The following is a 27,009-nucleotide window of genomic DNA, read 5'->3' as shown; positions in this document are numbered from 1 at the left end:
ATTAAGGAAATGCAGATCAAAACCACAACAAGGTACCATTTAACGTCCACTAAGATGGCTATAATAAAATTTTAAAAACAAAGCAAAGCAGAAAATCACAAGTGTTGACAAAGATGGGAAGAAATCCGAACACTCATGGTAGAAATGTAAAATGGTGTAGCCGCTGTGGAAAAACCATTTGGTGGTTCCTCAAAAAGTTAAATATAGATTCATGATATAACATATCAATTCCACTCTTAGGTATACATCCAAAGGAGCTGAAAATAGGTACTCCAAAAAAAAAAAAAAGTCAGTACTCAAACAAGTACGTGTGTGTGTGTGTGTGTGTGTGTGTGTGTGTGTGTGTGTGTGTATGTTCAGGGCAACACTATTCACATTAGCCAATAGGTAGAAACAATCCAACCACCCATCCATGGAGGAATGAATAAGCAAAATCTTGTATATACATAAATATATAATTATGTGATATGTAAATAAATAAAGTTCTCATATATACTACTATAGGGATGAACCTTGAAGACTATGAAATATTAGACATAAAAGAACAAATACTACATGATTCCACTAGTACGAGGTATCTAGAATAGACAAATGCACAGAAGTAGAAAGAGAAAAAGACCCTGCATAGTCAAAATAATCTTGAGGAAGAAAAACAATGAAGGGGGCATCACACTTCCCTGATTTCAAACTATACTACAAAACTATAGTAATCAAAACAATACAGCATTAGCAGAGAAACACACACATAGGTCGATGGAATAGAAAAGAGAGCCCAGAAATAAACCCATACATACATGATCAATTAATTTACAGCAAAGGAGCCAAGAATATACCATGGGAAAAGAACAGTCTCTTCAATAATTCATACTGGGAAATCATAAATCATACTGTCCAACTGGACAGCCACATGCAAAAGAATGAAACTGGACCACTATCCTACACCATACAGAAAAATTAACTCAAAATGGATTAAAGATTTGAATGGATGACCCAAAGCCATAAAACTCTAAAAAGAGTGGATCTTGGAGGGAATTTTCTGGATTTGATACCAAAAGCAAAAATAAACAAGTGAGACCATGTCAAACTAAAGAGCTTCTGCATGGCAAAGAGAACCATTAACAAATGAAAAGGCAGTCTAGTGAATAGGAGACAATATTTGCAAATCATATATCTAACAAGGGGTCAATATCTAAAATATATACTCATACAACTCAATAATAAAATAAAAAATCTGACTAAAAAATAGAAATACTGCATTATATAGTAATTCCACTTCTGGGTATTTATGCAAAGAAAACAAAAACACTAACTCTAAAAGATATCTGCAACCCCAAGTTCACAGAAACATTATTTATAATAGCCAAGACATAGAAGCAATCCAAGTTCCCACTGATGGATGAATGGATAAAGAGAAAGAGAATATGTATCACATTCTCTTGACATATATATATATATATATACATATATATATAAATGAAAAATATAATGTAAATATATAAATATATAATATATTAATATATAATATATATAAATGAAAAAAATATATAAAATAAATAAAATACTATATTCAGCCATAAAATGAAGGAAATCCTGCCATTCTCAATAACATGGATTGAGGGCAATATACTAAGTGAAATAAATCAGACAGAAAGACAAATACTGTATGATCTTGCTTATATGTAGAATCTTAAAAACACACACACATATACACAGAGAATTACAGATTGGTGTTGCCAGAGGTGGGAGTGGGGGATGGATGACATTGGGTGAAGGGGGTAAAAGGTACAAACTTCCAGTTACAAAATAAATAAGTCATGAAAATGTAATGTATAGCATGGTGATTATAGTTAATATTCTTAAGAAATTATCCATGCTTATTGCTATATCCATGTAATAATTATTTTTTAAATTTTTGCAATGTGATACCATAATATTAAAATTTTTTTTGTTGTTTTAAACTTACAGCTTCTCTGGGAGGAGTCACTGAAGAAACATGTCGAGGAACGCTCACTGGTTGTCTAGAAGCTTTTGCTTGATTTTTGCCATCTGATCTGAAAGAGACAATTATTTTTGAGCTAAGGTAAGTTTAGAATGTTTCTACATGTTACGTATACCTTGCATTTTCTCAATTATAAAATAATGATGATCATAATTATAGCTAAAATTTTATGGCATTTTTTAACAGCATTCACACGTTTTTAATCCTTACATACTAGAAAGTTTTATTAGCCCCATTTTACAACTAAAAAACCTGAAATTCTAAGGAACCATAAAATTTGGCCAATTAGGCCACTATTTCTAAAACTTTTCTCCACAGGTCTTCCTAAAATCAAATAATAAATGCATATTATTAGGCTGAATACACAAAACATGAAGTAGTCATTCTAAAAAATAGTGTAAGGAGCAAAGACGCTGGTAGGAAAGGTTATCAACTAAGGAGAGAGAGCTGTAAGGAGAGAGCTATGGTTATGGAAGTAAAATTTCAGAAATGGAGACTGGAGAATTATCTACAGATTGGTCAGTTTAAGTGTGAAAGGAAATAAGAGAAAGAAAGAATAGGAAGGTAAATCTTAGACTATATTAAAAATTAAAGCTAACATCAGGATACTCTAGCAAAATATTATGTACTAAGTAAGAAATCATTATTATAATAAGCTGGCCTTTTTTATTTTAATACAAACTAGTTTTTGAGTAATTACATTATACCAGCAATGTGCTATGGATTTTATTTGTTAATATTTTCGCATTTAATCCTCACATCAATACTAAGAGACAGGTAATATTACTCCTATTTCAGAGGAAGTAAACTAAAGCTCAGAGTTTTATTCATTTATTCCAGTTCACAATTCTAGCAAATGACAAACTGGAAACTTGAACTTAGGATCTGATTACAAGGCCATGCTAATATATGTTATATTCTAATGCCAATATGTTAGAAGTGACAGTTGAGAGACAGTCATACAAAAGTCCAACACATAGACCAGAAATGTCAGGTGTCTGAATTTTGATAGCCCTTCCTTCCATCAAAATTTATTTCTTAAGAACTTCTAATTCACAAAACATGTTGTCAATATTTGAAATACTCTTCCTCTGTAAGAATTAATACTTGAAACAGACAAAAGAAAATAGTTTTGACATTTATGCTTTTTATCTTTATCCAGTATTTTAATCTCGAACTAAGAAGCCCAATTAAGGAGTTGTAGCCCAAAATTATCAGAAATCAATGTCCAGCAACATGAACCCTAAAGGGCCATTTTCAGTAGCATACAGGCTGTTCATTGTAATCCCTTCCCTCACCATGATAAGAGGTGGCTGAGTCACCACTTTTCTTTAACCCCTGCTAAATCTTAGAACCCTATTTTTAAACCAACCCCTATGATATCACTATCATCATTAAGAATTACTTCAAATTATTTATATGAACTTAAAAGAAAAAAAAATCTCAGTACTCATATGTTTGTGATCTCTTCTTTTGGAAGTAGCTTCTCCACAGTTGATCTCTCTTGATGAAGACAAAAGCAGCACATACAATAAGGGGAACAATTAGAAAGAAGAATACCAGAAGTCCATCTCTCAGTGCAGTATTCTTTTCTAAAGAAAAGAATTTCATATTAATGATCATTAAGTTAGAAGTTAACACATATTAACTAAAACATACTAGGTGATTATAAATATTTTATATTAGTTTTCACATTGTTCAAAAGTGAAACTGACAGAAACTGAATATATTGAGAAGTCTGGTTTATACCTCATCCCTACCTACTTCACTTTTGCCTTCCCATTTGATAATCATTTTCATTAATTTCTTATACAATCTTAAAATGTTTCTTTGTAAATACAAGCAAAAAATAAAGTATGCTTTTATTGCCAACCCTTTCTTACACACAAGGTACCATATCAAAAATGCTATTCAGCACATAATTTTTTTCACTTATCTATATATCTCCCTAGACCATACATAGAAAACCACCTCATTTTCTATGCAGGTATACAAAACTCCATTATAAGGACATCCTATAGTTTATTTAACCAGTATCCTGATACTTTTATTTTTCCAATATTTTGCTATTCCAAAACAGTGCTATAATAAATAATCTTGCACATATATGACATCATATCGGTGTATAGAATAGTTTTGCAGAAATAGAATTGCTATATCAGAGAGTAAATACATTCATCATTTTTTAAACAAGTGTCAATTGTCCACCACAGTGGTATTTACAATTTAGCATGCCAAGCCACAACATACAAGAATCCCTCACAGCCCCATCACTGGAATTAAACTTTAGCATTTTTGCCAACCTAAAAGGTGAGAAATTGTATCTTTTTTTTTTAAGGTTTTGTTTATCTTTTTGAGAAAGAGAGAGCACCAGTGGAGTAAGTGAGGAGAAGCAGGCTCCCCACTGAGCAGAGAGCCTGATGTGGGGCTAGATCCCAGGACTCTGGGACCGTGATCTGAGTTCAAGACAGACATATAACCAACTGAGCCACTCAGGCACCCCTAAAATTGTATCTTAGTTTAATTTGCATTTCTTTCTAATATTATGAGGCGATCAACTGCTTATGTGTAAGGAAACACTGTAGTTCTTTTTCTGCTCAGTCTATTTTTCTATTGGACTATTGGTTTTTCTCTTCTCAGTTTCTAAAAGCCCTTTATATATCAAAAATTAACTTTGCAATATGAGTTGGAAATATTTTTCCTATTCTGTCATTTGTCTTAGGGTACAATGTGTTTCTGCATGCATAAGTTTATTCTTAGGTAGCTGAATTTATCAATCTTATTTTTTATGGCTTCTGGGTTTTAAGTCTTATTATAAATTTTAAAAATTCATTAATTCACATTAACTTGATCTATTCCATGTTCTTTAGAAAAAGAAGGAATATAGTAAATATAAACAGTAGTGGTAAGTAGAAAATTTGTTCACATAATTTTAACTTTGTAAAAGTACCAGAAATTTCTGTTAAAATTTGTTATGAAACGACATGAAATAACATTCAACCCAATTAAAAATAAGAAAAGGAAGTATTAAAATGGGCTTGATCTCCCATTTTATACTTACTAATGTGTAGGCAGAATCTAAATAAAAGCATCCAACCCTGTTAAGGTTATGTTGAAACTGATACCTTCATACTGTCAGTGACATTAACACAAATTCTTTTGGAATTTTAGTCAAGAACCCTAAAAAGGATTATACCTTTGACCTAATAATCTCATTTCTGGCAACTTACCCTTCAACTAAAAAAAATGTGTAAGTATTAAGATGTACACTACAATGTTATCAATGCATATCAAAAACTTAGAAACAACCTAAATGTCAAATAATTAGAAAACACCAAGGCAAGTTAAGGCACATCCATTTGATGGAATGACACGTAGCCATTAAAATCCATAGTTCCAACTTCTACTTCTAGCCAAGATGGAGTAACAGTGTCCAGATTTATCCTGGGAACTATAATAACCAGAAAACCAGACAAAATACATTAAGCAACAGTGTTCAAGACATTGGGCATCCGATAAAGAAAAATGATCCCTGAGACAGAAAACAAGGTGAGCTTTACACTTGTCCCAGTTTGCTGCCCAGAGAAAGCTAACAGTCCATAATGAGAGGTGAGGGAACCCAAGCAAAGCTCAGTGCTCTCCTTGAATTGAGGAGATGGAGCTGGTTGGCTGAGGAGACCAAGGCAACTAGAGTTCACTGAGCAAAGTACTGACTGGAAGAGATAGCTACACAGACGTAACTTAAAAGATGTGCATAGGGCTCCTCTCAAATATTCAGTTGGGTACTGAGCAACATATGCTGTAAAGAAACCACCTGAAACCAGAGAAAGATCCCTCTGAAAGGATTAGTAGGAATAAACCTCATAGGTCAAACAAGATGAAGGAAAGTGCCTATGCCTACCATTCACAGCAGAAATTTCATATCAAAGTGGCACTGAGTAGAATTAAACAGAAGGCTTTTTGCTTCAGTAATGGGGCAAAATCAGCCCTAGACTAAATGTTCAAGTCCTGCCTAATATGAAATGAAATTTCATATCAAAGTGGCACTGAGTAGAATTAAACAGAAGGCTTTTTTGCTTCAGTAATGGGGCAAAATCAGCCCTAGACTAAATGTTCAAGCAAGACCCAAAAGGATCAAAACTATGACCAAGTAACATAAGCACAAAAGAACAAAACTCATCAATAGGAATCCCAAAATATCTAATATACAACAAGGCAAAATTCACAGTTTCTGGCATCTTGAAAAAAAAAAATTACAGGCATGCAAAGAAGAAACATATAACCCAAAATAGGAGAAAAATCAATTAGTCAAAACTAAGAAATTATATAAGATGTTAGAATTAGTAGACAAGGATACTAGAAGTTATTCTAACTGTATTCTGCATCTTCAAGAAGCTAAAGTAAAGATCAAACATGCTATGTAAAGGCATGGAAGTTACAAAAAAAAAAAAAAAAAACAAAAACAACTTATAGAAATAAAAAAAACAATATCTATGATAAAAAACACACTGGATGGGATTAATGGCAGATCAGACATCACAGAATAAGAGTGAACTTGAAGAATAACAATAGAAACTATTCAAAATTAAATATAGAGAATAAAGAATTTCTAAAAATCAAAGCAAATCAGTGAGATGTGAAAAAATTCCAAGTAGCAAATATGCAATTGGAGTCCTAAAGGAAAGGAAGAAAAAAGAAAAAAATATTTGAAGAAATAACAAACACAGTCTTCCAAAGTTGAAGAAAACTATAAAAGCACAAGTCCAAAAAGTCCACCAAATCCCAAGGACACCAAGGCACATTTATAATCAAATACTAATAACTCCAGAGATAAAGAGAAAATCTTACAAGCAACCAGAGTAAAAAAGACGCCTAAAAAACAAAAGACCAAAAAAGAAAAGATGATGGCCCATTCTTCAGGAAAAGTTAATGCCAGCCAGAAGACAATGGAGAAAACATCTTTGAAGAAGTAAATGCTGAGGGGGGAGGGGAGAACACAGACTGTCATCCTTACATTCTTTACCCAGTTATCATTCAATGAAGAAAGCAAAATAAAAACTTCTTAAGATACACAAAACTAGGGGTACCTGGGTGGCTCAGTCAGTTGAGCATCCAACTTTTGATTTCAGCTCAGGTCATGATCTCAGCCCATGTTAAGCTTTGCACTCAGCAAGGAATCTGCTTGTCTCTCTCCCTCTGCTCCTCCCCCTGCTCACTTACTCTCTCTTCTCAAATAAATGAATAAAATTTTTTTTTTTTTTTTTTTACAAAACATATAGAAAAACTAAAAGTATCTGTCACTGGCAGACCTGCATTATAAGAGATATGAAAATAAGTCACTCGAGTAAAAATTAAGTGAAATGGAAGAAGCAGAGTGAAATGATAAAATACCATATGAAGAGACTGTGATAAAAAATACCAATATGACAGATTTAAATCCAAACATCAATACTCAAATTAAATGTATGTGATCAAAACAAGTCAATTAAAATGCAAAGACTGGCAAACTGACTCAAAAAGCAAACCAAGGGGCGCCTGGCTGGCTCAGTCTATAGAGTGTACAACTTGATCTCAGGGTTGTGAGTTCAAGCCCCATGCTGGGCATGGAGCCTACTCAAAACAAAACAAATAAAAAAATAAAAAAGCAAGACCAAACTATATTCTGCCTACCGGAAATCCACTTGAAATATAAAGACACACGGGCTCCAAGCTGAGCATGGAGCCTGCTCAGGAGTCTCTCTCTCCCTCTCTCTCTGCCCCTCCCCCTCTCCCCACCTCACAGCTCACACACACACACTCTAGCTCTCTCTCAAAACAATAAAATAAAAAATATAAATAAATAAATATAAAGACAAACATTAAAAGTAGAAGAATAAGAAGGGATTTCCATGCTGACTAATCAAAAGAAATCTGGAGTAGCTATATTAATTTCTGAATACAGAGCACAAAATATTATCAGGTATAAAAAGAGTTACTTTGTAATGATGGAGTCAATTTATCAAGAATAGAACAAAGCTTTACAATACATAGAACAAAAACTGACAGAAATGCAAGGACAAACAGGCAAATTAGCAGTTAATTATAATACCAGAGATTTGAATATTTCTCTCTCAGCAACTGACAGAAATCAGTAGGGAGATACAAAACTTAAACATCTGTCAACTAATATGAAGTGATTACCTATAAAACACTCTAACCAATTATAGCAGAATACATATTCTTTCAAGTGTACACAGAACTTATTATTAAGATAAACCATAATCTGGGCCATGATACAAGTTTCAGAAAATGTAAAAGTATTCAAGTCACATAAAGTATGTTCCCTGACTACAGTGTATGTAACACTAAGAAATGTGGAAAATTCCTCAGATACTTCAAAACAAAGTAAACCATTTTTAAATAACTCATGAGTCAAAGAAAAAAAATATATTAGTAGTTATTTTGAGCTGAATTAAAACAAACGAAACAAAAAGCAAAAACACAACATATCAAAATTGGTGTAATGCAAAAAAAAAAAAAAAAAGCAGTTCTTAGGGGAAAACTGATAGCACTACAATACCTGTATTGTTGACTGGGAGAAAGTATTTACAAAGCACAAATGTCATAAAGGACTTGTATGAAAACACCCTAACTAAAAACTGGACAAAAAGATTTGAACAGACACATCACCCAAGATATGTGAATGGCAAATAAGCACACAAAAAGGCTCAACATCATTAGTAATTAGAGAAATACCATTACACATTTGCTAGAATGGCTAAAATTAGAAAGACTGACCATACCAAGTGTTGGGGAGGATGTAGAAAAATTGGAACCCTCATATACAGCTGGAGTAAATATAACATGGTACAACCACTTTGGAAAACAGTTTGGCAGTTTCTTAAAATGTGAAACGTAAATGTACTCTATAAGCCAACCACTCTTAGTATTTACCCAAGAGAAAGAAAGCATATATTCTCACTAGGAAGATACTGGTGAACAAGGAGCTCATTCATAGTCTTTTAGGGGAAAAAACAAGTAAATAAGTAATTACTATAGTATGTGATAGTGCTTACAATAAAAGGAGAACAAATAGAAAGGGCATATTAATTCAGATTTAGGCAGTCAGGAAAAACTTTCGAGAAAATACAGTATAAATTGAAATCTGAGTAGCCATTAGCCAAATTACCATAATGTGAATATAATACTGTAGAAAGACCAGAGGTAAGAGAGTAACCTATTAGAGGAAATAAAAGAAGTTACAGCAATGACATAATCAAAACAATTCCTGAAGAGAAACACTAAAATTCTGTATTACAGTATGGAACATGGATTACAGGAAGCAAGATGAGAAAGAGGGAGGCTAGTTAAGAGGCCATTATGTAAATCCAGGCAAGAAATTACAGGTCATTAATAAGGATTTTAAAATGGAAACATTAATGAGAAAATTAGGAAGCAGAATCAACATATTTAGTGTATAACCAATGTGGGAAGTGAGGGAGAGGTACAAGAATGTCCAATTTCTGACATGGGCCATTTGCAATTACACTAAATTTCTTCTATATTACTTGCCATTGTATGTAGGTCCACTGTCCACACTTCCTCCGTATCCTTTAGTCTCACAGTTTGGGGGAGCCCAGCCATTCTCACAGTGACAATTCTTATTGCTATTACATACCTTCAAAACAATCAAAACACCACTTTGGTTAACTGTAAATACTGTTCTGCATCATAAACTCAAGAACAGAAACCAAGAAAAAGTACTAAATAACACAAGTCCAAAGGCACTATTTTTAAGAATGAAAAATTAGTCAGATATCTAAATTCCCCAGTATATAAAAATCTGGGAAAGTCTCACCTACCTCACTGGGAATTCTCATGATTCAACACTACTTTCATGAACAAACCAAAAGAGAATATTACCTACCCCATGTCCATGACACTTTTTCTGAATATCACAGTCATAATTCAGAACAGAAGCATTTACACATTGGAAGTTTCTACAGATCTGGAAAAAAAAATGGAGTAATGAGTAAGGAAATATTGAACGGACTAATCAAGTGGCCAGAAGAAATTAGAGTGAGGCGCAGATGATTTCATGCTGAATTCTTTTAAACTTTCAAGGAATCGCTAACTTCCATATTATATATATGAGAATGTAAAAAACGTGAAAATAAGTGAAATTAACATAGAACTAACAATCAAAAAAGACAAAGATGACACAAATACCAAAAACAATGATAAAATTATAATCTATCCTTCCATACAAATATAGATGTGAAACCCTAGGTAAAATATTCACAAATGGGCTTTTTCAAATCAAAAGCAACCAGAGAGTTGATAAATTATTAAAAAAGGCTCAATGATAGGAAATCTATTACTATAATACCTCACATAAACTGTCATTATTATAAAACCAAAATAGTATTCCATAAAATGTAAAACTCAATTTAATTTCTAAAATTCTTCCAAAATGAGATAAAAATTTACTTTGTTGATAAGATAAAACCTATCTTCTAGGTAAAGTAAGACCATCCTCTCCAACACTACACAGTTCCTGCACCACCAACAACCACAAGTGAAGGAGGGTGGTTGAAGTTAATATAGGACCTCTTGCTTTCTGATTTCAGGATGTGACTTAGAAGCCAAAACTGAACTACCTAGGATAATAAAAAAGTGAGTTTAAGAGTTCTCTTTTTCCACTTCTTTTCCCACTTAATGTTTAGCATCTTTTCTAAATAAATGTTGAATATATAAAGCTTGAAACTAATACATGTTAACTAAATTGAATTTAAATAAAAATTTATATATACATATATAAATTATATATGTAAATTATATTTAAATTATAAATATATATATTATGTATAAATATATTTATATATATTATAACATATATATATATATATTACAGACCTGAACTAGTACCAAACTGTCAGCTTGCTCAAAGTCCCCAGAGTCCAGCCTTGGTAGAGAACAGAAAGGACAGGATCCAACCTATTCTATTTTACATTTATAGAAAATGTTTGGTGTTTCATTCCATCAATATATAAGTAAAAGGCACACATACCAAGCATTTGCTATCCTTGTACATATATGTTGTTGACATAGTAATACAACACAAAAAAGACAAAATTTTTAAATTAAACACAAAAAAGATAAAAGCCCTTAAAATATACCTGTATATGTTAGTAATCACCTAGAATTTAAAGCCAGTAGTTTTTCAACAAAAAAAATAGTGGGGGTGGGGGGTGGTTAAAGGTAATAGTGGTAATAGTGGTAATAATGGGAGAAATCAGCAGATACTATTTTATTCTTGACACCACTAAGGAAAATAAATTAATGTATTACTGCTATTAAAAAAAAACAGGTAGTGGGATGCCTAGTTGGCTCAGTTGGTTGAGTGTCTGCCTTCAGCTCAGGTCATGATCCCAAGGACCTGGGATCTCCCTGCTCAGCAGGGAGTCTGCTTCTCCCTCTCTCTCTGTCCCCACTCCTGCTCCTTCTGTCTGTTAAATAAATAAATAAAACCTTTTTAAAAAGTAGTATAACAGACAGAAAAAGATACGTAACTTCCATACTAGACTCATACACACACACACACACTCAAACACAATTTGTGCAATATAACGAGAGGAAGATAAAGCAGGAAACATTAAGAAAACATTTTAAAATAGCATTAAGTAAGATCATAGAAATAGAATGAAATGTCAGTAAATTAAACTGTGCCAATAAATGTCAAAGCCCAACAAAATTGTAAAAATACAAAAAGAAAACATCGGAGAATTTTTATATTTTATTGGAATGCAAAAGCTTTTCTAAGCATAACATGAAATGACTTCATGATATTTTAAAATTTCTTTGTAGCAAAGACAAAGGACGAATTATAAAAAGATATAACTGACTGTTAACATTCTCTATGTATGAGGAGCCCTTATAAATGATAATGAAATAAGCCAACAGAAAAATGGGAACATATAAATACTAACAACAGAAAAAGATATATAGGGCTAATAAAGATATGAAAAGATACCCAAGAAGAGAAATGCAAACTAAAATAATAATGGGCTTTTTGTCAATCAGAATGCCAAAAATTAAAAAGATTGATAATATACAATGTTATCAAAATAAGACACCTTCATATACAAATAGTGGAAAATAAATTATTACCACCTTGTTGAAAAGTAAAATTGATAGTTTCTATTAAATTTTAAATGTATATATCTCTTAACTTAAAAATCTATCCTAGGAAATCTGTCCTACAGGAGTACTTGCAAAAGTAGATGAGATTAAATGTAAAAGAGTATTCAGTGCTGATAAAGTCAACCAGTCAACCAACTAACTACAGACAATATAAACTGCAATGTGGTTAAGTCAGGAGAATATCTATAATGGGATTAACTGGATTTCCATATAATGACATGGAAGATCTCTGCACTCTGCTATTGAGTAAAAACATTTCAGAACATTATTTAAAGTTTCATCCTAAAGTCTAATGGGGATGGTGGGAAGCATATCCACTTGTAAAGGCCCAGAAATATAATGGGACAGACATAAAACAGTGTTATCAGAGTTACCCCTAGGAAATGAGTTTCAAAAGAGGGGAAATCAGTAGCACGGTATCAGCAGGGGACCTGTATTTTTTGTTTCCCACAGCATTTTTGAATTTTTTAACAATTAAAATGTGATCTTCCCATAATCTTTTTAAAATACATTTTTCCAAAAGAAGAAAAAACTTAGATTGAGCCATAAAATAATGTTATTCAGAAGGCACACGCTTAAAACAAAATGAATCTGTAAAGAGTTGGACAAAACTTCTATTAGGCAAATTTAAAGAAAGTATGGTAATAATATCAATTACGAGAAAATTTAAGACAAAACTATGAAGCTATAGCAAAGGACATTTTGAACTAATAAAAGATATAACTCACAACTAAAATGTATTAGTCAACAAACTCTGCGACAAACATAGACTTAGCATTCTTAGTGCAAAAAATGTTATACAAGGGGAAATGAAAACAGAAAGCTACTAGAAGACTTAAATTCCTCTCTCTAAATTTTGAACACATTAAGAACAACAAATAAGAATGTGAAAGATCTGAATAAATAATTATCAAACAATGTATGTTGTAAGTGAAAATACAATCTTCAAATGCAGTTGGAATATTTATCCAAGAGTAAACATAAACTCATTAAATATGGATATTTCATTCCTAGAAATGACTGAAGATATTAAACCAAGCACCAAATCTGAAGTGAACACCTGATGTCAAAGCATGCCCAATTTCCAAAGCAGAGTTATTTTCAAAGTCAGGAAATCCTTTAGCCATTTCTTTCTTACATTTTAGGAAAAGCATATTTTGTTGGTTATGATTTTCAAACCAGGCAATCAAACACTTTCTGGTATAGCAATTGGTTCAGAGAAAAAAATCTAACTTTGGTAACACATTTTTAAGTAATCAAGCATTCCAGTAAACTGTATCACCACTGTCATAAATTCTTCCCACCAGAGAATCGCTCAACCTACGAAAGACCATAAAAGTCTCTGAATGTCAATGCTGTACTATTAATCGAGCTGACAGACACTTCTAAACTGACTTCTGAAGAACAGAGTACCAGTTTACCTTCATTTTTTTTGTTTAATTTTTTTAAACAAAATACATGCCCATGGCTAAAAATTAAATAGTGCTAAAAGTATTTATGACAAAACAATTCCATGACCCATTTCTAGCTACTCTGCCAGTCTAGCAGTCCAGAAGCAACTACCATTTTTTCCTGATAATTCCCTCCCTGTTTTAAACTAGCATACTGGTTTTTTTTTCTTTTTTCTTCCTTCCTTCCTTTTCTTTCTCTTTTCTTTTTCCTTCTTTCTTTCACCAGGTAGTTACTAGTCTTTTTTCTTTAATTATAAAATATTAGTTTAAAATATTAGTTTCAGGTGTACAAAGTAGTGATTCAACAATTTTATATATTAAAAATCACCAAAATAAGTGTAGTTACCATGTCATCATGCAAAGTTATTACAACGTTGATTATATTCCCTATACTGTACTTTCCATCTCCATGACTTACTTTACACTATTTCTTGACTTACCTATTCCAGATATCAACAACTAATGCCCTTTATGATACGTAAGAATTCAGCTTTCTAACACGAATCCAAGTGCCCCTCATTTGTCTTCTCAAAGTATATATTGCTTCATAATTATACCACTAATACTGGGATATTATCCCTATCAGTACATTACACATCATTATTCCCTGAGCAAGTTCGGAACAAGGTGGGAAAAAAAAAAAAAAAAAAACGGGAGGCTGACAACTACAAATTAAAATATCATCTTTATTCTCAATAAGGCATTTAACATGACTAAAGCAAACAGCAAAATGGGCTTCCTAATACTGCATCTCCAAAATCAAACTTACCTGCCTAATCACAGGTTGCCTCCCCCCAAAAAGCAGAGCCTGCCCTGCTAATTTTACTGCATGGCTGAGAGCAGACCAGATTGTACCTGCAGGCAGGTAGATCTGAAAAGAGAAGACAGAAGGGGCTGAGGCATCTATGCCCAGTGCCTTCTCCCAAACTCATTAATTACATCAATGAGTGAAAGAGGATGTGAAAGAGGAACACATTGAGGCTGAGAGCATTTTTTTTTCTGGCTTTACTGATAAAATTGATGCATAATATTGTGTGACTTTAAGGTATACAACATAGTGATTAAATAAACTTGTATCCTGAGAAATGATTACTACAGTAGAGTTGGTTAATCACTCCACATGATTATCGTATCTTTTTTGTAGTGAGAACATTTAAGATACACTCTTAGTATTTTCAAGTTTATAATACACTGTTGTTGACTATGGTCAAAATACTGAATATTAGATTCCCAGAATCTATTCATCTTTTAACTGGAAATTTATACCCTTTGACTAACATCTCCCCATTTCCACCACCTCCCCACCTCAAGGCCTAGGCAATCAACATTCTGTTTCTGTTGGTTCATCTTTTTAGATTCCACATAAGTAAGTTCACACAGTATTTGTCTTTCTCCAACCTACTTTTATCACTTAGCATAACACCCTCAAAATACATCCATGCTGTCACAAGTGGCAGGATTTCCTTCTTTTTCATGGCTGAATAATATTTCATTATATTTATATACCACATCTTCAACACCCATTCCTTAGCTGATAACCCTTTAGGTTATCCTGGCTATTGTAAATAATGCTACAATAAACATAGGAGTACAAGCTCCTGTTTTCATTTCCCCTGGATCTACACCCACAAGAGATTGCTGGATCATATGGTAGATCTAATTTTTTGAAAAAATTCTATACTATTTTCGACAGTGGCTATATCAATTTATATTGGTATAAATATACCAGCAATGATGCACAAGAGTTCCATTTTCTCTATATGCTCATGAACACTTAATCTCCTGACATTTGATGAGAGCTATATAACAGGGATGAGGTGATAACTCATTGTGGTTTTGACTTGAATCTTCCTAAGGATTAGTGATGTTAAACACTTCTTCATGTAACTGTTTGCCATTTGTTGTCTTTATAAAAATGTCTATTCAGATACTTTGCATATTTTTATTTATTTTTTGTATATTTTTTTATTGGAGTTCAATTTGCCAACATATAGTATAACACCCAGTGCTAATCCTATCAAGTGCCTCCCTCAGTGCCCATCACCGAGTCACCCCGTCCCCCCACCCACCTCCCTTTCCACTACCCCTTGTTCATTTCCCAGAGTTAGGAGTCTCTCATGTTCCGTCACCGTCTCTGATATTTCCCACTCATTTTCTCTCCTTTCCTCTTTAATCCTTTTCACTATTTCTTATATTCCCCGAATTAAACCATATGTTTGTCTTTCTCAGATTGACTTACTTTACTCAACATAATACCCTCCAGTTCTATCCACATCGAAGCAAATGGTGGGTATTCGATGTTTCCAAGGGCTTAGTAATATTCCATTGTATATATAGACCACATCTTCTTTATCCATTCATCTTTTGATGGAAACCGAGGCTCCTTCCACAGTTTGGCTATTGTGGATATTGCTGCTATAAACATTAGGGTGCAGGGATCTAGGTCTTTCACTGCATCTGTATCTTTGGGGTAAATCCCCAGTAGTGCAATTTGCTGGGTCATAGGATAGCTCTATTTTTAACTTTTTTTTTTAAGATTTTATTTATTTATTCATGAGAGACAGAGAGAGAGAGAGGCAGAGACTCAAGCAGAGGAAGAAGCAGGTCAATGCAGGGAGCCCGATGTGGGACTCGATCCCGGGTCTCCAGGATCAGGCCCTGGGCTGAAGGCAGCACTAAACCGCTGAGCAACCCAGGCTGCCCTATTTTTAACTCTTTAAGGAACCTCCACACAGTTTTCCAGAGTGGCTCTACATTCCCACCAACAGCCTTTGCACGTTTTTTTTAAATTGGATTGCTTTTTTGCAATTGACTTATATAAATTCCTTACATATTTTGGATATTAACTCCTTATCAAATATATTTTATTTCTTTTTCTTGCTCCGATGTCTGGCTAGGACTTCCAGTACTATGTTGAATAAGAGTAGTAAGAGTTGGAATGCCTGGGTGGCTCAGTGGTTGAGCGTCTGCCTTCAGCCAGGGTGTGATCCCAGAGTTCCGGGATCGAGTTCCACATTGGGCTCCCTGCGAGGAGCCTGCTTCTCCCTCTGCCTATGTCTCTGCCTTCTCTCCATGTCTCTCATGAATAAATAAATAAAAATCTTAAAAAAAAAAAAAAAAGGTAGTAAGAGTGAACATCTTTGTCTTATTTCTGATCCTAGGTGAAAAACGGTCAATCTTTTACCAATGAGTACAATGTAAGCTATGGATTTATCTTACATGGCCTTTTTTATATAGAGGTATATTCTTTCTATACTCAATTTATTGAAAGGTTTTTATCAAGAAAGTATGTTGTATTTTGTCAAATGCCTTTTCTGCATATGAGAGGATCATGACTTTTTCTTTCATTTCATTAATACAGTGTACTGCATTTATGTATTTGCTTACATTGAACCATCCTTGCATTCCAGGGATAAATACCACTCGATCAAGTGTATGATCTTTTTAATGTGTTGTTGAATTCACTTAGCTAGTATTTTGTTGACAATTTATGCATCTATATTCATCCAAGATACTGGACTGTAATTTTCCTTTTTTTGTAATGTCTTTATCTGGTGTCAGGGTAATGCTGACCTTATAAAATGAGTTCAAGAGTGTTCTCTTCAATCTTTTGAACAGTTTAAGAAGAACTGGCATTAATTCTTCTTTAAATGTTTGGTGGAACTTACTAGTTAAACCATCTAGTCCTGGGTATTTCTATGTTGGGAAACTGTTAACTGCTATTCAATCTCCTTTCTTGTTACTGGCCTATTCAGATTTTCTATTACATCATGATTTACTCCCAGTAGGTTGTATGTTTTTAGAAATTTATCTGTTTTCTCTAGGTTACCCAATTTGTATATAACTGTCCACATAGTCTCTTATGAACCTCTGTACTACTGTGGTATCAATTGTAATGTCTCTTCTCTCATTTTTTATTTTATTTATTTGAGGCTTCTTTTTTCTTAGCCCGACTAAAGATTTGTCAATTTTGTTTTTATTTTCAAGAAACCAGCTCTTATTTCTTTTATCTCTTCTATTGTTTTTCTGGCCTCTATTTCATTTTTCTGCCCTGATCTTTGTTATTTCCTTCCTTCTACTAACTCTGGGCTTAGCTTACTCATTTTCTATTTCCTTGAGGTGTCAAGTTATGTTGCTTGAGATCTTTCATTTCTCTTAATGTAGGTGTTTATTGCTATAAGCTTCCATCTTAGAACTGCTTTTGCTGCATCCCATACGTTTTAGGTTGTTGTCTTTCTATTTTGTTTGTTTCAAGATATTTTTTGATATCTACACTGGTTGTTCAGGAATGTGTTGTTTAATTATATGGTTTTATTCATACAGGAAATATAAAAAATAGTGAAAGGGATTATAGGGGAAAGAGAAAGTGAGTGGGAAACATCAGAGAGGGTGACAGCACATGAGAGACTCCTAACTCTGGGAAACGAACAAGGGGTAGTAGAAGGGGAGGTGGGTGGGGGGATGGGGTGACTGGGGGACACTTGATGGGATGAGCGCTGGATGTTATACTATATGTTGGCAAATCGAACTCCAATAAAAAAATTTAAAAAAGGAATGTGTTGTTTAATTTCTATATATTTGTGAATTTTTGAGCTTTTCTCTTGTTGATGATTCCTAGTTTCACACCAGTGTGGTCAGAGAAGATACCTGGTATGATCTCAATCTTTCTCAATGGTACATAGGACTCATAGATCACATCCCTTTAATATCCTCCAAGAGAAATGTGCCATTCACCCAGCCTCTCATGCCCCCCTTTCAGTCATGCAGCTCACAAGTCAGTTTTCTGGATGAGGTGAGAGTGAATGGGTCATACAGGGCTGGGAAAGCTGGATGTTCACTCACCACTCTCATTTCCCCTCATGGGAGAAACCATGGGCTGAAAAGATTTATCTGTCCCTAAGCTTTGCCACCTTGGGTGAGGAATGATCCAGGTAAAGGCAAACTGTTCCTCTTACCCTCTCCAATGTGTCCAAACTCAAAAAATTTTCCTCTAACACTGTTCTCAAATTTCTCCATTGGAAACCTAGACTTCCACAAAAGTTCTATCATCTGTAGGTAATTGTCTATGACTCTTTTCCAGGGACTTACAGACCACAGCCCAGAAAGCCTAGAGCCAGAAACAGGCCACTACAGGGTTCTCAGCCAGCACCAAGGTCTTTATGCCTATTATCTAGGGCCAGAGAGGGCAAAGCTCCTCCCTGGCCCCATGACGTAAGATATTAGATCCCACAGCTCCCTCAGAGGCACTTTTGTCTACAAATGGATGCCAAACTCATATTGTTGAGGTAAGGGAGGGGGGAGGCACAAATGAGGAACTTCTTATTCAGCCATTTTGCTGAAGTCATTCAAAACCTCAAAGGGTTGACATTCCTCTACAAGGAAACAATGAAGTAGGTGATTCAGTATTTCTTGCTAAGAATTAAAACAAAACACTATTGATTTCAAAGCTAAGTTCTAAAAGTATAATTTCTTTCTTATATAGCTTTCTTTTCCCTACAGCAAACACTTCCTTTCTTCTTACATAAGCAGCCACTGTCATATCAATACTCAAACCTCATCAAAAAAAAAAAAAAAGAAAAGAAAAGAAGAAAGAAAAGAAAAGAAAAGAAAAGAAAGAAAAAAGACTATCATGTCATTTCTTCTTTCAAGTTCCCTCTTTCGCTTGAAACTTTGCATTAGGGACCCCTTGCTCCAAATGAACCGATTATTATCCTGGCCTGGTACACAGCTGTTATCTTAGAATTTCTCTTTAACATTCTTCTGTGTCCTAGATTACAATTCTTTCTTTTTGGTTACTTCCTCATTTGTTGGAACATTACATTAGACAATTTCTTAAGAAAAGATAAATAAAAGATTTATTTATCCCACTGGACTGATACTTTGCCAGAATTCTAGGTTGAGAATCTGTCAGAAACATAAAAGCATTGCTCCCCTGTCTTCCAAAATTCAGTTTTCAATTTCACTCCCTTAAAAACAACCTATTTTTTGTTTTGTTTGTAATAGGGCTTTTCTTTTGTTTTTACCTCTGGAAGCTATTGGGATTTTTCCTCACCAAGTACTCTGTAATTTCACAATTGTCCACTTTCTCTATTTTCTTTCTCTAAAGATTTCAATCAGTTGGATTTAAAAATCTTTAACTGATCCTCTCAGGCTTTTACCATTATCTTATTTTTCTGTCTGTCTTTTTCACTCAGCTTCCTCCAAGAATTGTCCAATTTTACATAATAATCCATCTATAGTTCAGTTACATGTGTAAGAAGGAGAACAGGATAGCAGGGTTAGGATAGGGTGACAGGCATCTCACAGAAGATGGCCAAATATATGCCAGAAGTCCTATCATCTCACATCTAACCTGGAGGAGTAGGCAACAGCTTGCTGATGTTTTGCTGACCAGACAAGAGAAACAAAGAAACAGAACAATAAGCTGGCCTCTCAATGACTAGACTAAAAGTAATTCCATATTCAGTTTCATGCTTCACCCCACTCTCAGCTATAACCAGTATTTCCAAATCTGATCTGCGAACCAATGTGTTTAGGGTTCTGCCAGGATAAGACAGTCTTCTTATTCATATCCTATCAGTTTGCACTGTAGGTTGTAGATTCCAGTACTTTCTACTATCTTCTGTCCTCTTTCAGTTAAAAAAAAAAAACAAAAAAACTGTTGAAATCTTTATCTGCTATTCAAAAATCATATATTTCACACTTTAGGATTTATTCTCTATTTTTCCTTTCTATTTTGAGAGGTTTTGGCAGATAAAGAAGATAAATGAGAATATTAAAACCAACCATGTTTTACAGATTTTTTTTTCCCCCAGTACATATTTTTACTCTGAGCTCCATTACTTTGTAATAACTGTGATAGTTATCACTTGTACAGGACAGAGTGTCAGATCTCTGGTCATATATTATTCTGAATGTTTGTGAGGGTGTTTTTGCTTAGTTTAAATTAAATTAACAAAATGAGTAAAGTAGATTGCTTTATTGACATGGATGGACTTCGTCCAATCAGTTGATGGCCAGAATAGAACAGAAAGCCTGACTTGTCCTGAGTAAGAATTACTCCTGCCTACCTGTCTTCAATCTAAGGTTAGTTTTATCTTCCTCGTTACTTGAACTAAAACACTGACCCTTCAAAGGTATTGAGACTGCTGGCTTCCAGACTAGAACTACCATCAACTCTCCTGGCTCTCAGGCCTTTGGACTCAGGCTGGAAATGCACCATCATCTCTTCTGGAGCTCCAGCTTGCAAACTGCAAATCTTAGGCCTTATCAACCCCCAAAATTGTGTGAGTCAGTTCCTTACAGTAAATGAATGAATGACTACACACACACTTCCTATTGGTTATGTTTCTCTGGAGAACCTTGACAAATGCAGATAATGATACTTAGACTCGTTCTACAAGTTTTTAAGGATGAGTTGTCTGAATTGGTCCCTGGGCGTCTGGAATTGGCTCTCTTACATGACTACATTTGAAGATGTTAATGACTATATTTTCAATAGTAGAGTACTGAGAGTCCATGGTATGATCTTGCAGGAAGATATGCAAAATATCACCACTGGTTATTCCAAATCAACCTATAAGAATAAAAGGTCTGGCTAACTGTGCATATGATATATATGATACAAACATTTCTCTCAAACTAGCAAATCTGCGATTATGGTTACTTCTAACGTCATGAACAAAGTAAGAAATGAAAAGAATAATCCCAGAAACTTAAACTCTCAGCTTAAATACAACAAAAATCACCTGAAAGCTTCTAAGTGTGCCCTGAAGGAGACCCTAATCTTTTGTAGTCACAAGGCTGAGACCTCTGAATATCAAACCCAGAATTTCATCCTTCAATTGGTGAGATTACAATACAAGTAGGACCTCCCAGCTTTGCAGTTTATCTACCATTAAAGTGAGGGTATTAGGGGGAAAGAATGTGATCCTGAAAGTTGGAATGGGGATGTGTGGGAAGACCCTGATATCTGTATAAGCAGAAAAGTTCTAGGTCAAAAGAACAAAAGTCTAACCTGAATCACTGAGTCCCTAAATACTGATGAGTCTTCCTTGCCAGTAGAAGCAGCTTCTTTATCATCAACAGAAAAGGCCTTTCTACTCTCAAGAAAAGGTATTAGCAATGCATTGCCTGAGAAAACTATCATGGCCTTCTAGAGGAGGCTGTCATACAAGAGAATGCTGATTCTCTCAGGACTCATCCCTACCACCCTTCTTTGCTTTTATACCTATCACTCATGTCGTAGCCCTAAAAGTGTGACCTGTGAGGAGGTATACTATATACCAAAAGAACTACTTGAGTTTCTAATTTATCATGACAGAAATCCAGGGAACATGTGTCAGAATTGATATTAAGGGTGTGGGATAAAGGAAAATAAAGTTGGATCAGGCCAAATTTTCCATATGTGCTTACTAAGTAGAGATTCTGCATTTAATACTGCAGGTTATGAGTTCAGGAAGAGCTTTAAGAGTTTGTTCGTTAATTAGCTGAAACATGGAGCAAAAGTTAGCCTGTGCCGAACAAGTTAGAAATGCTCTACTGCTCTTCGTTAAAGACAGAAGAAACAACTCAAAGGCTTAGTAAGATTGGAGTGTTAAGGACAGGTTTGCTATCACACACGCATTCACTCATTCTCAGAGAATCCACCAGACATACCTTTCACCATAACCGTGAGAAATAAATTTGTGAGGGGAGACCCTGGAGGCCTAACTTGCTCTACTATCACTCTTTTCTGTAGGCCACTTTACATTAGGAATGACAACCACTGAATTGGAACACCTAAATGCCTTGGGAGTAACTGATTGCCAAATGGCAGAGGCCAAGTGCAAAGGCACTCAATTGCAAAGGCAAACTGGATATGGCTGCCATAATAAACAGCAAAGTCAAAGGAGCAATCGGGAAAGTCTAACTTAGGGGCGCCTAGGTGGTTAAGCAGCTGGCTTTGGTTCAGGTCAATCCCAGGGTCCTACATCAGGCTCTCTAATCAGTGGGAAGTCTGTCCCTCCCTTTCCCATTGCCCCTGCCCCTGCTTGTGTTTTCTCTCTCTCTCTCAAATAAATAAATAAAATCTTTAAAAAAGAAGAAAATCTGACTTGTACAGACCAACGGCACTGGTTAGTTGATCATGGTGCTCCTAGAAATAAAAAGAGAGGAAGCTTACCAGGACATTCTTGCTACATCTGTATAAGCAGAAAAGTTCTAGGTCAAATGAAAAAAAGGGTGGCATGGGCCCTCAATCAATTCCCAAACTTGAGCCATATTACAGACCCAGAAACTCTTAAATGAAGGAGAGGACAGGTCTCCTTCAGGTAGAACCCTGATACACTGCCACAAATTTATACTCTCATTCTCCCGTCCTTCCCTAACTGGACCTATGGCCTTTTACCATGATAACTAGGCACCGTGGAAAAGAAAAATCAGACCTTTCAGGAACTACTGAACATCAGCTCTGAACTGGCACTGAATCCAGGAGACCCAAAACATCACTGTCAGAATAGGGAGCTACAGAGGTCAGGTGATCAGTGGAGCTTCAGCTAAGTCCTCCTCACTCACAGAGGGCCCCGTAGGACCCCGAACTCATCCCTTACTTTCTTCCCCAGTTCCAGAATGCGTGACTGGAACAAACACAATTGGCTGCTAGCAGAATCCCCACACTGGCTCCCCGACCTGTGGAGTCAGGGCTACCATGGCAGGAAAGGCCAAGTGGAAGCCATGAGAACTGCCACTACCTAGGAAAATAGTAAACCAAAAGCAATAAATACCACAATCCAGGAAGCACTGCAGAGATCAATATCACCCTCAACGACTGATAGTCCAGTTTGTCTAAGCTAATTGGCCTGTGCAGAAGACAGACAGATCCTAGACAACAACAGTGGGTTATCCTAAGGGGATGTGTAATTGCTGCTGTAGCTACTGTGGTTCTATTGCTTGAACAAATCACCGTACCTCCTGGTACCTGGTATGCAGCCGCTGAACTGGCAGATACTGTTTTTTCCACCCTGGCCAATAAGGACCACCAGAAGCAGTTTGCTATCAGCTGGCAAGACCAGCAATATGCCTTCACTGTCCTCTCTCAGAGGTACAGCAACCCTCCAGGCCTACATCGAAATTTAGTCTGCAGGGATGCTGGTCAACTTTTCCTTCCACAAGATATACTCTGGCCCATTACATTGATGACATTATTCTAATTGAACCTAATGTGCAAGACATAGCCATATTGGGGACTAATTGGTAAGACAACTGCATGTCAGAGGTGGAAAGGAAAGCTGAGAAAAATTCAGGAGTCTTCTACCTCAGTCAAATTTTCAGGGGGCCCGTGGAGTGGGACATAACTAGATTTCCCTTCAAAAGTAATGGATAAGTTGTTACATGAGGCCCCACTGGCAACCAAAACAGAAGACAACTAGTGCACCTTTGACTTTGGGAGCTACATATTCCTCAGGTGGGCATGTTACTCAAGTCCATTTACCAAGTAGACCAGAGCAAAAGAAGACTCTGCAAAGGGTCCAGGATGCCACACAAACTGCTCTGCCAATGGCACCCTTGCTCCGCAGATCCAGTGACGATTGAAATGTCAGTGGCAAATAGAGTTTCTCTGGCAGTTCCCTGAGAGGTGAACAGCACTACACTACTCCTAAGGATTTTGGAGCAAAACCCTGCCATCCTCTACAGATAACTACTCTCTTGTTTTAGATACGGCTCATGCCAGCTACTAGACTGATCATTTAACCATAAGCCATGTTACCATGGGACCTGAACTGTTCATCATGAACTGGGTGTTACCTGACCCATCAAGCCTTAAAGTCTAGCAGGCACAGCAACTTTCCATCATCAAATGAAAGTGGCAGATACATGATACAGCCTGAGGAGGTCCTAAAGGTACATCACATGAAGAGATGGCCTAAATGCCCGTGGTCTCTATTCCTGCTTAACTGCCCTCTCTCTCCCAGTCATTGGACTAGAACTACACCATCAGCACTTCTGAGTGTCCAGCTTGCCTACTGAAGATATTGTACCTTAGGACTTACTAACCTCCAAACATGTAGGCCAATTCTACATAAGAAGTCTTACACACACACACACACCCTATTTGTTCTGCTTCTCAGGAGAACCCTAACTAATATATTGATGAGTATTTCTCACTTATGCCTAGACTAAAATCAAACAAATACCTAAATTAATTGAAATGTGCAAATGTTTAGGAAAAGCTTTAAAACCTTTACTGCACTGACCAGGATGCACACAATGCAACAGCAAAAGCATACATGGCATGAGGAAGAAATGAGTAATATCCTCCTTCTATTAATTTGAGTCCATTCTAGTGGCTCTCTTCGTGAACTCAATGCTTGTATCCTCTCAAACTTCCTACGTTGAATGATGGTATTTGGAGATGAAGATTTGTCTAAGGCCATACTACCCTGAACGTGCCCAATCTCGTCTGGAGATGAAGATTTTGGGAGGTAATTAAGGTTAGATGTCATGAGGATGGAACCCTGGTCTGATGGGATTAGTGTCTTTATAAGAGACACCAGAGAGTTTGTGCTTTCTTTTGCTTCCTCTACACGCAAACAGAAAAGGGGTCATATGAGCATATAGCAAGATGATAGCTATCTATGAGCCAAGAAAAGAGGCCTAAGAAGGAAATCTACCTTGCTGGCACCCTGATCTTGGACTTCCCACTCTCCAGAATGGAAATAAATTTCTGTTGTTTAAGCCAACTGAGAAATAGTATTTTTTGTGGCAGCCTGAGCACACTGAAACGTCTCCACTAATGACTAGCCTTAGGTATTGAAACTGAAGAAAACAGAGACTATATAATAAGATTGGACTGTAGTGATGTCTAACTTTTTTTTTTCTGTATTTTGTTGACTTATTTTCTTTGCCTTTTTTAAAGACTTTATTTATTTATTCCTGAGAGACACAGAGAGCGAGGCTAAGACATAAGCAGAGGGAGGAGGCTCCCTTTGGGGAGCCTGATAGGGTTCTCGATCCCAGGATCCTGGGATCATGACCTGAGCCAAAGACAGATGTTCAATCACTGAGCCACCCAGGTGCCCCTCTCCATTTTTTTTTTTCCGCCCATTCTATTCAGTCTGATTCCCCATCTCTCTCTCTCTCTCTCTCTCTCTCTCTCTCTCTCTCTCTCTTTCTTCTGGTAAACTTACCTAACTCTTCACTTCCCCTCACAGTCATGGGTTAAAAGGAGGGTTAAGCATGTGGCAGAGCCTGTATTCCTGTATTCTAGACCCTACCAATCATACTGTATTATACCTCTGGACATTATAACCGGCCTCTTAAGTTGTCTCTTATATTCCTTTCCCAAGATGTCTTGATTTATAGCTGGAGGTAAAAACAATCCTACCTACCTCAAGGGTACTGGGGAAAGATGAGGGTTTTTTCCTATTACATTGTAAATGTCTGTGTGCAGGAGAAGGAAATAAAACCAATGAGAGAAGTGATATCAGCAAAATGACCTCATAAAAGGTCATTCAACCACATCCCCGACCACACACATAATAATCTGAAATCCATCCATGCACCAAAGTGCCTTTGCAGGAGATCTGGGACCAGATAGGAGACTATGAAACTCCTGTGTAGTCCAAGACTGAGAAGAGCCATTTTGAAAAGTTAGGTTTGTATCAGAAGGCTCACTTAACAACTGTGCACCTGGCTATAAACCCAGAAGGAGCTCCACAGTCCAAGGCCTTGGCTACAGACCCATCTGGCTTTAGGTCTTTCACCAGCACCATACACCAAAGGACCCAAGAGGAGTCACACCCATATATGCATAAAGTAGTAGGTACACAGACCCTGTCCCAGCTGAGGACCGTGAAGTGGCCCATGAACTTGCTTTAGCCCCTCCTGGCCACAGTCTGGGAGCCCCTGGAGGTAAACCTGCCAAACTTGGATTATAGAGTCTAAAAGGGCTCTATACTCAACTCTAGGACCCCCTGCCAACCACACTCCCTGAACAGGCCTGCTGACACAGGAACCAGGCAAGAGAAACTCCCATCCATACCCCCTGAGATCCTGAAAGAGCCCTATAAGCAGCTCTAGCTTCTTCTTCACAAGTTAACAGTCCACCAGTAGTCCAAAGGGTCCAGGTCCCAGTGGGAGACACTCTTGTGGAGTGGCCAAAATAAGACACTCCCAAATGAGCCTCCCAGAATACCTCAAAGGGCCTTATAATTGGCTCCAGCCCCATCACAGCCACAGTCTACCACCAGATCCACCAACCAAGGGACCCACCTGCATCCCCAAAGATTCTGAAAGCAATCTATACTCGGTTTCAGTACCTCCAAGCCTTGTTCCACAAGCTGTCCTGCCACTACAGGGACCCAAAGGCAGATACCATGTCTGCTCATCAGGAGATCC

The 27,009-nt window shown here is 36.1% G+C and overlaps 1 protein-coding gene across 1 annotated transcript in view; it reads right to left on the bottom strand.

The window, feature by feature from the left end:
- The window catches only part of ADAM9 (ADAM metallopeptidase domain 9), a 128,979-nt gene that overhangs the window by 7,672 nt on the left and 94,298 nt on the right, over positions 1-27,009 (bottom strand). The window contains exons 17-20 of the mRNA XM_041752908.1: positions 9,906-9,986; positions 9,551-9,656; positions 3,450-3,591; positions 1,964-2,051 (exon numbers count right to left, since the gene is read on the bottom strand). Coding sequence (XP_041608842.1) covers positions 1,964-2,051; positions 3,450-3,591; positions 9,551-9,656; positions 9,906-9,986 — 417 coding nt within the window. The remainder of the gene's footprint in view (positions 1-1,963; positions 2,052-3,449; positions 3,592-9,550; positions 9,657-9,905; positions 9,987-27,009) is intronic.

Source organism: Vulpes lagopus, chromosome 4 (genome assembly GCF_018345385.1).
Source record: "Vulpes lagopus strain Blue_001 chromosome 4, ASM1834538v1, whole genome shotgun sequence".
In the NCBI taxonomy this organism is placed as follows: Eukaryota; Metazoa; Chordata; class Mammalia; order Carnivora; family Canidae; genus Vulpes; species Vulpes lagopus.
The sequence above is the reverse complement of the archived record's forward strand: the minus strand, read 5'-3'. Positions and strand labels throughout refer to the sequence as shown.